Below are 9,800 nucleotides of genomic sequence, written 5' to 3' on the forward strand. Positions count from 1 at the left end.
TAACTACGTAAGGAATGAAAAGATAAATGTAATTGGCAGTAATAATCAGTATTCGCCGTCTATCTCGCGTTAGATGACTGAAACACGTGTTTTCGACTGCGGATGTCCAAGACAGGAGTAGGCAGTGTACATTTGCGACGAGCATGCATTGGCAAGAACGACGAGTAACGCAAAACGACGCGCATAAAGATACAGTATGTAAAAAAGCATATTCTAACAACGTGACGTCTAACATTTGATAACGGAGCGATGCTCGATTTCGGGGCATTCGCCCGATCGAGAGAGAGAGAGAGAGAGAGAGAAAGAGAGAGAGAGACACATTTCTTTTTCTTTTAAACTCGCCAAGAAACGCAGTGAATGTAGCTTGCAAGCGATGACAACCGTAAAATACACCACCTTCGAGAAGGCGCGACACATACGCTTATTAACATTTATCGACATTGAGAATGATGTCGTATAGTATATACTATTAGTACATGTATCACCGATTCGTAATCGAGAGATACACCTCGACGGCGGAGAATACACTACCGGAAAACGGCCATTTCGACGAAGTTAAACATGGAATACTAAATTAAAAAAAAAAAAAAAAACTAGCAAAACAGACTCGCGTCTCTCATATAAAAATGAAAAAAACTCGTGTGTAAACGTATTTAACATCTTACGCGGATATGCATTTATAAGTTTCACGACTCGAATACACAAGCTCGATATTAAATTATGTATGACTTTCTCGCGGGATCACAAAGATCCGTATATTCGTTTTATAGGCTAAGCAGTAGCGATAATAGATCAATAAGAAAATTGTTCGTGTCAAGCTGTGTTAAGCAGAAAAAATATAGAACTATAAGACACAAGTTGTACTGGAGTATTGTCGTTGTATCGGTACGGATCTTATGAGACAATTCCCTAATCAAATCAGTTTCCTTTATAAATATTAATACGCATTATAAAAATCTTCCCACATGCTGCATTCTTTTCGGATATTACGCTACAATACAATACAATATTCGATTCTTACTTAATCACGCGTTGTTTCAATCACGCGCCTCGTTATTATACAATAAATCATATACCGATTTAATATGGAGCCTGCGTGTTATCAGGGAAATTTCAACGGGCGGACTAAAACAGCGACGCAATAAACGTAAACGGCAGCCTCGGTACATTTACGCATGAAATTCAAAATTGATGCGCAAAAAATATAGATGAAGAATTGGAAGATACTGGTTTCTATCCGACTGATTTTTATCGTATCTCGCGCGTCAATCATGTCAGAATGAGAACCATGTTGCTCGTAAAGCAACGCGACGTTATTACGAACTTACGCGAAGATCGCTGCTGGACTACTCAGTATATTTTGGGCGCCGAACGATCGTTGATCGGGCCGCTGGTCTTCCTCAATGGGGTACCCCGTCTAATCTGATCCATGAGGGAGTCTCTCATTTGCAGAGGGTCCATAATGGGCACGCGATTACCCATAATGCGCCTGATACTCGCGGATCTGCTCGTGCCGTTATTTCCCGTCTGCTGTAGGACTTGTTGCTGTTGTGCCAGTTTAGCGTTCAACGTCTCGAGGAAGCCGGGAGCCGCCGCTTTGACGTTCTTGTTGGACTGCTGTTGCTGTTGTTGTTGCTGCTGCTCCGAGAGCGACTGTTTCCTGAGAGATTTCGGACTGCCGCTCGCATTCACGCCCGCCGCGGCATTGCTGCTTATGGTACCGATAAGTTTAGCGTTGAGCACTGCCATGAATCCCTGGCCCACGCCACCCGGTCCCTGCCCTTGACCCGCAGCTTGACCAGCTTGGCTGACGGTAGCATTACTGGATACATGGGTCGTTTGCGCGCCGACAGATCCGCGTTCTTGGGATGTCGAATGGGCAGCCGAGCGTTCCACTGACGAACGAGTTATTTGTAGCACGGTATTGTGTTGAATGACACCCGCAGGATTACTATGCGCCTGCTGCTGTCCGGTAGCCTTCCGTAAGAGCGACGGACTGGCTGGTGTATGACGGAGCTCGGTCAGAGTCCTTACCGTCTCGGAAACCGAGATGGATCTAACGGAAAAGAAGAAAAAAGAATTAGATAGAAGTGCGGACTTGTATAAAGAAACAGAAAGATTAAATTATCATCGTATTAAGGAGGTTCGATTATCAGGTCAAATCCAACTTACTAATTTGAAATTTTTGTGTAAGTCTTGGAATGTGTATTATATAATCTTACCGTGGGTGAAATTGCAAAACAATTTACCGTCGCGTTTCTAAGATATTCGCTTTAAAAGTTACAGAAATTGTATATACATATATAGATATACTCCCCCCCCCCCATATAAATATCATATTATGTATCTCTGTTTCTATGCGGTAAAAATGGATTAATTTATGTTACACTTCTGTGACATCAAGAATTGCAATCACGGTTTTTTAAATTTTTAAATTGTATTTTTTAAATTTTTAAATAATTTATTTAAACAATATCAAATATAAAAATAGGACAAAATTGCAATTTTTCTTCTTTTTCTGTCTCAATGATAACATGTTTATGAATTATTTCTGAAACTACCTTTATACTGTTTAATCATAAAAACAAAATTATACTATATATAGGAAACAGTCGAACCTCCTTAAGGGACTACATCCACCTAGACATTTTTTTGCATTTTCTAAAAGTTTCAAGTGTTAAAAATATATCCTGAAAATTTCAAATCGATATCTGTAAAATTGACAAAGTTATAGAATTCCGAGCAAAACAAGTTCGAGCGTTCGAGCGTTCGAACTCCGCTACCTGACGTGGCGCGCACGGAAAATATCAATCTAGCGGTATTCTTTGTCTTTCGGATGACAATTTATTGGAGAGATGCGTTGGTGGATTCAGTCAAAATGCAAATGAAAGTTTGAACAACATTATTTGGCGAGTGGCTCCAAAAATTCAGAACAGCAGTACATCGATCGTTAAAATTGCTGCAAATATTGCCGCATGCACTTTCAACGAAGGTGCTACTACATATTTACTGATGATGCGGGTATTGAATATCGATGTTGGCCGAAATTGCGCTACATACTGCGAGATTCAAGACCGAGCGCGCATCAATTCAGCTGAAATTCGAGTACAGGAGGCGACGCGCGAAGGGAGAATTGCTCGCAGACAAAAACAATCCTCTTCCCATGAAGCTGCAATTGCTGCTGAAAGTACTCTATATGGTCCTGGAATTGACGACTAGAGGTAAAGTTAAAAATTCTTCACTTAACAAAACAATAGTAGAACCATACTTGAAACTTTAAACGCGTTTTTCTCAAAACACTGTTTTCGAAGCTGGTGGACATCATATCTAGAAAACCGCTCGATGGATCGTTTTGAAATTTACACAAAATACGCTGAGAAACATTTAGAGGTCGTTGACGATCTTACTTTTTTTAAATCGATCTTTATTTTTTAATAATTACGTAAAGTGACGACATTTTTTCACAGATTTTTCATACCAGAGTTTCAATTCGTTGCCATTTTGTTTAAAAAATCGATTTTAAAAATCGGCGATCGTCAACAACTCGTCTTTATTGTTAACTTGAATAACCCCTTTGGTTTTTTATTTCAGATCGACCGTTTCAACTGGACAGTGTCCACCGCCGAACGTGTCAAAAAAAACTCATCATCTGCCGGCGGCCATAACTTTTTTGTTTTGAAATATTTTTTAATAAAAATTTTTTTAGAAGCTCTCAAAACATGTATTTTTAAGTACAAAAAAGAATCGTTTCATTCCCACTAATCGTTTCTGAAAAAAAATTTCTGAATTTCGACCTATTTTTCGGGCCTCTAGGTGGATGTAACTCCTTAAAATCTTCAATTGTAGAGCAATTTATTACAACTAAAAAAAAAAGAGCAACGTCGATTTCTACCTCTGAGGCGTAGGGCTGACTGTGGGTGAAGAGCTTTCGAGAAGGAACGCAGGCGGAGGAGGAAGGTTCTCTGTCTCGTCACAAACGTTCTCGCCCCGATCTTCATTAACGGACAAAGTGGGGGGTGCGTTGATAACAGTGGATGTTCGTCTTGTCGGCGGTGGCGGTCTGCTCACATGCTGTGTCGACCCTCTGCGTGTCGTTAACGTGGCCACGGCGCCAGGTACATTCCATGTGTTCTCGTTTTGATTGTGAAGCGAATGAGAATGCGGTAAAGTGTTTTGGCTTCCGTATCCGCTGCTGGATTCCAAACTGGACTCGGATGTTTGACTGCCGGCATCTTTCTCCGGGACGTCAGTCTGTACAATTCGACGGAACATAAGCGACAAAAGTATTTGTTTTAAAATATTGTACATCGTACACTTCGTCGCTCTTGCTCATGTACCTTGACAGTTCCTGGAGCCGTTAATGATGCCGGAGGGGGAGGCAGTGGAAGCTGCATCTCTTGAGCACGACTGGCAGCTAAATTCGCTAACTCGTGCATGTTTACGTACATCGGTTGTTGGAGCTGATGGGTCGCCAATTCTGCATCAAAATCGTTATAACGATAAATCTAGCATCGAAACATACGTAGTGATGTTATACAAACCTTTCGCCAAATGAGCCGGAAGCGGTAACTTCGGTTTTCCTCGAGGACTCCCAGGCGGCTCGTTCTTCACCGGAATAGTCGGTCGTTCCAAACTGGAACATCTATTCGGTATAGGTGGACGATTGCCGCTATTATTTCTACGGAGCTGCACTCTAGACAGCTGCTGATTCGAGGAAGAACATGAAGAAGAAGAAGAAACCGGAGAGGCTGGTTGGCTGTGGCAGCAACTGCTACCGTCGCGATCCGGAGCTTGGAATGTGTAGACGCTGAGCGCCGGTCTTTGATGCCCCTTTTCGTACGCTAAAATAGATGAAAAAAATAACATAATTGAATCGAAATTAGCAAATCGGGGGCTCGATTCTTGAATTCATTCGCAAGAGAAACGTATGTGCAAATGTTTTTCTTACAGAAAAGTTGCAAGTCGATTGGCTATCGCATAGCTTTTGACCAATCAATTTGCAACGTTTCTGTAAGAGCAGAATTTTCGCATACGTTTCTCTTGCGAATGAATTCAAGAATCGAGCCCCCAATTACATGACGAACATGTATGTAAATCTCAATTACCAGAAGAAATAGTATGTGGCCGTTCGTTCATCGCACTCGGATTTTGCCGGTCGTACTGAGCGGACGTTTCCTGCAAATCAGGCCAAGTAGAAGTTGTCATGGGGAGTGTTACAATGCAACCGGTACTTTGATTACTTAGAGAAGACACATTCGATACCTAAAAACACGAGCCGCCTCTTTAATCGACCGCCAATAATGCGGAACAAAATGAGAAACAACGTACGAAAATGCATTCTTAAAGTTAAGCTACAAAATTCGTTCAAAACTGGGAACATAAGCAAATCTAGCAACATGATCACTAGGCAGTGGAAATTTGTAAGGTCTTACACTTTGAATTTTCTACACTGTGCTATGAAATTTTTATGTGTACATTTCTTGAAACTTATAAAATCGATATTTAGTCAAAAACTGAATGTTCTTTTAAAGAGCTCGTTGTTGAAGAGAGACGACTGGTTTTCGCTGCACACATATCGTCCGTCCTGAGAAGACTACTCATCGTAGTTCTGCTAATCGCTAAACGACCTTACCTGATGTTCGGAAATTGGTTGGTTGTACAATGTGTCCTGTGATGTAAAACCGGAGTCGCGGGAACTACCGCTGGTCAAGTGGCGCAGCGTTGCAATGCCGCTGATGCTGGTAGGCCTGACACCAACTGGCTACAATGAGTACAACATCGACTACCACATACAATAAGCTCGGCGGGCAAATGTAGCGATTAGTTCATGCTATAAAATCTATGTTCGTGACTACTTAGGTGCATTGCAGCTGATGCATTAACGGTGTCACTATGTCATGCGACATAAATAAAAAACATCTAATGGATCAATCCATAGAAAAAACCGAGAAAAAAGAAAAAGACGGAGAAAACAAAAAATACTGTCGGCGCGTAATTACCTGAGAAAGCGATCTGTGCCACGGGTGTCCAGATGGGCTCGGATGGCTTTTACAAGATCCACTACTGCTACTAGTTAGAGAACTGATCGAACACATAGAACTCTTCCTCGATCCGAGAGACAATGACGGACTCGACGGCGGCGTAGCCAATGACCACTGAGTAACGTCGCAACCTTTTATGTCCGTTATTACCTGCTCGGATGCAGGCGGTAAGTGATGCGGCGACGCGGCGTGTCTTTGCAATTGATCGGAGACCTCTTGCAGATGCGTCAATTCCATTAACATCGCTATCTCCTCGTCCTAAACGGTTGATTATGCATTTATATATATATCATCGCCTTTGTACATTGGTTAACGAATTGTATATACGTGTATATCTTTAGAATGCATCTACTAACGAGTACGGGTTTCAGGAATCGGGCAAGGAGACAAAATCTGCCCCTCTCTTCGAGAAGGGCCGCACGGACGGCTTTTCGTTCCGTTTCTTCTAAACTCAGTCTTTTCTCCTGAACAACCGCTGCTGATGACTCTAGCATCCTATTGAGCTCCACATCGGAACAGGTCCCGTGGCTTTGAGACTGTCCTTGAACGTGTAAGTGAACTTGAACCTTTCGTGCTTTCTTCTTTTGCAGACGCAGAGTGTCGGTAGAACGTTTCTTTAGCTCCGCTCTTGCCTTTTTGAATTCTAAAAATAGCGAGATATCGGATTACAGGGACGACTCTTCATAAAAATGTAATTTATCAGAGTACTACAATCGTTAACCTTTGGCATGTTCTTTGTCTAAATTGATTAAAGACTTCTTCCAATCTTCCAATTTCTCTTGTAAAGGCAGCACCAAACAGTCCATAATAGCGCTTGAAAGAAGCAAACAGTAGATATGAGTGTAAAGAATGTTCGGAAATTACTGAATGGGAATTTTTAAAAATTTTAATTAAGCTGTACAGAACATTTTAACGTACCTAGTAAATGATTTCATACGAGTTTCTACTGCTTTATGTCTTAGACATATTCGCGTCAGTGCTGTTCCAATTTCCTTAGTTGCACCTTAATAGCAAACATTTCAACATTTACTTTATTTTATTCATTTAAATGTATTTGAGATGCATTTAACAATTCATATTCTGTATCTTAAAGGTAAAAAATCGTATTTTTATTATTATGAATTCAGAGAAAACAAGGTTTAAAGTTTTAGATAGGGAAATGGTGTATTTTTTAGATATAAAATAAAAGAAGCAACTTGATTTGAGTTTTTAATAAAGTAATTTAACTGACATGTTTAATAGTGCAACTGCTAATAACACGTTATACCCAAATTAAGACACTATGAAAATTTTCAATACAACTTTTTCTAAACACACATACACATTGTATCTTAAAAACTAATTATAATAGACCCTTTACCATTATACAATTTAAGCTCCTGGTATATTAAAAAATGTATTAACTCTATTTTGTGTGCTAAAACCTAGAAATACGATTCTTTATCTCTAAGGTACAGAATTATATAGGCAATAAAAGTTTCATTATCATTAATTAATCAATTAGGACTTACCTCTGGCATTAGTCGCAGCATCTGCTATTTTCTGAAAAGCCTCAAGATAAGCGGAAATAGCCAAGATAGCAGCTCTGTAATAATATATATCTCATGTTAAAGATAAAAATTTCTAAAGCATCCTGAATACTTTCAACCTTTTTTTTATCAAAAGTACAACATAAAATAAACATGTAAAATCTTTCACATTAACACGTTGAAAAAAAAAAAAAAAAAAAAAAAAAAAAAAAAAAAAAAGACAGCATAAATATATAATAAATACAATAAAATATACCGTTGAAAAATCTTAAGCACAAAAGAATTTTCTATACATTTGAACTTGCGTAATTATTATAAAGTATAATAACACGCAATGTATTCAAAATTATACAAATCTCTTCACCTCAAGCTCGCGTGTAACTTGGTAGCTTTCGAAATCAAATCTTCCCAAAGTGGTGCTCCGTTCTATAAAAAGAAACAAAATGTTATAACGCATGCAAGTTTAATTCCATTTATTGATATTGGCACAGCTCTAATATTAGTTTCTATAGTGTTAGGCAAACAGCAATCTAGACTGATATACTAGTAAGAGATAATGTAATCATACACGCCCATACATTTTGTTCAATCATATATATAATATGTGTGTGTATGTGTGTATATAAAATACTGGTATAAAATATATTTCCTAATGCAATATTATGGCTGCGGCCCAATTGACGCTACAAATGCTTCAAAGCATTCCTCTTCTCTTTTCTTTCAATGAAGAAAGGAGAAGAGAAATGCTTCGAAGCATTTGTAGCATCAAGTGGACCGCAGCCTATGACTCTAGGAGAAACTAACTCGCACGAATAAAGTAGAATCAATGCTTTTGCTCCTGTTTCCTTTAAAAAAAAGTTTTAATAACACTTGAAACAATAAAATAACAATAGTGAAATTTTTTACTTGTGCTTAAAATTGAAGCATTTATTCTCACAAGAAATTACAGAAAAATCAATAAAAAATAAACAATGGAGAGAATTAGAACATTAGCATTAGTAGAACATTAGTATTTGTCATGACAACAGTGACATTTGCAAGTGCTTTGAACTATAACAGACGCTTTACAAAACAAAAGAATCATATGAAACATATTTATTCCCCGCAAACAACAGTTGCTCCACTTTCACTCATACTATCTGATATATTTTATGCGTCTTGCAATCCAAAATATCATTCCTTCCAAAACAAAAAAAAATCTGTGAGCCAATGTAAGTCAAGAACAGGCAAGGGAATTTCCAGCAACGTTAAAATCTTGAAAAACGGACGATTTCGTCACACAGAGGCGTCCATAAAAATAACAATACAATCGTGATTTTCGGGCAAAAAATACTGAAATCATAGCGGGATAACGAAATAAAATCCTCAATCCAAATGTCATGAAATCTCTAAACCAAGGGGGGGGCAGAGTAAACATCGCCCCGACCGAACATCGCTAACGCGAAAAATGTGAGGAGCGTCGAGCGCGGTCGGTCGAGCCCAAGTGAAACGGACGTTTCTCACCTTCATGTCAGTGACGATCTGCTGGAACAAACCACCCAACGCGCTGCACTCCCGCTCTATCGTCGTATCCATCTTCCTTGCTTTCCAGGGCTGGCCTGGCTCCAACGACTCGGGGGGGGGGCTCGGACGCGCTTACGCGACGAGTTCACTCCGCGTCGTCGACGCGATGGACGTTGACGGAAACAACACACCGTCGCCAGCGGGGACGAGCGGTGCAGTCCGTCATTCTCGACCGTGCGGGAACGAGAGACGGAGAGAGCAACACGCACACAGGAAGAGTGAAGACACAGAAAGAAAGAGAGACAGAAGGGGGGAAGAGAACGAGACGGGGGAGGGAATCCGCGATAGGATGACAGCGGCGAAGCGTGGACGCGTCCACGACGCGAGGAACTCGTTGTCAATGCAAGAATAGACTTTACCAGAGATAGGCGCGCGAGGTGAATCTCTTCTCTCCTCGACGCTCACTGTAAACCACTGTAAACTGCTGTAAACACAACACGCGACACGACGGGGAACACGCGCAGCGTCTCGCACGATGCGATCGTCGACGAATGGACTGGAATGGACGGACGAGCTCGCTCGCTCGCTTCGCGCGCGAATCTATTTTTCGCGGACGTCGCACCGTACCTGGATCGTTGCCCCCTGCGTGGTGACCCCGTTCTAGAAATCGGGATCGATGTTATTCGGTATATGCCTAATCGTTATCCCAAGAAGAAGAGCGAGACGC

The 9,800-nt window shown here is 40.5% G+C and overlaps 1 protein-coding gene and 1 long non-coding RNA gene across 5 annotated transcripts; one reads left to right on the forward strand and one right to left on the reverse strand.

The window, feature by feature from the left end:
- Positions 1–364: 364 nt before the first annotated feature.
- Positions 365–9,796, reverse strand: LOC143897838 (uncharacterized). 4 transcript variants are annotated; one of them, XM_077406772.1, is made up of 13 exons: positions 9,074–9,796; positions 7,935–7,996; positions 7,553–7,626; positions 6,960–7,044; positions 6,763–6,854; positions 6,398–6,684; positions 6,000–6,299; positions 5,633–5,761; positions 5,106–5,262; positions 4,542–4,841; positions 4,338–4,477; positions 3,893–4,251; positions 365–2,056 (listed from the first exon to the last, which is right to left on the reverse strand). In XM_077406772.1, exons 1-13 carry the CDS (start codon positions 9,143–9,145, stop codon positions 1,351–1,353), a joined length of 2,763 nt encoding a protein of 920 aa, XP_077262898.1. In that variant the 5' UTR covers positions 9,146–9,796; the 3' UTR covers positions 365–1,350. The 4 variants fall into 4 exon arrangements, with proteins under 4 accessions (XP_077262898.1, XP_077262899.1, XP_077262900.1 ...); XM_077406773.1 differs by having other exon boundaries at positions 5,106–5,175; positions 9,074–9,795; XM_077406774.1 differs by lacking the exon at positions 5,633–5,761 and having other exon boundaries at positions 9,074–9,795.
- On the forward strand, positions 2,063–3,886 carry LOC143897843 (uncharacterized). Its single transcript, XR_013257008.1, has 2 exons — positions 2,063–3,221; positions 3,592–3,886. It is a non-coding gene; the product is annotated as an uncharacterized LOC143897843 (long non-coding RNA).
- Positions 9,797–9,800: the final 4 nt, after the last annotated feature.

Source organism: Temnothorax americanus, unplaced genomic scaffold (genome assembly GCF_048541705.1).
Source record: "Temnothorax americanus isolate GAGA-0224 unplaced genomic scaffold, ASM4854170v1 Scaffold21, whole genome shotgun sequence".
NCBI lineage: Eukaryota > Metazoa > Arthropoda > Insecta > Hymenoptera > Formicidae > Temnothorax > Temnothorax americanus.

What these genes read in the sequence shown, in the direction of transcription:
- LOC143897838 (XM_077406772.1), bottom strand. Translation starts at nt 9,145, where the DNA reads ATGGATACGACGATAGAGCGGGAGTGCAGCGCGTTGGGTGGTTTGTTC. An exon ending in GATTCCTGAAACCCGTACTC is followed by an intron (nt 6,300 to 6,397) that starts GTTAGTAGATGC and finishes TCAACCGTTTAG; the next exon opens with GACGAGGAGATAGCGATGTT. An exon ending in GGCACAGATCGCTTTCTCAG is followed by an intron (nt 5,762 to 5,999) that starts GTAATTACGCGC and finishes TACTCATTGTAG; the next exon opens with CCAGTTGGTGTCAGGCCTAC.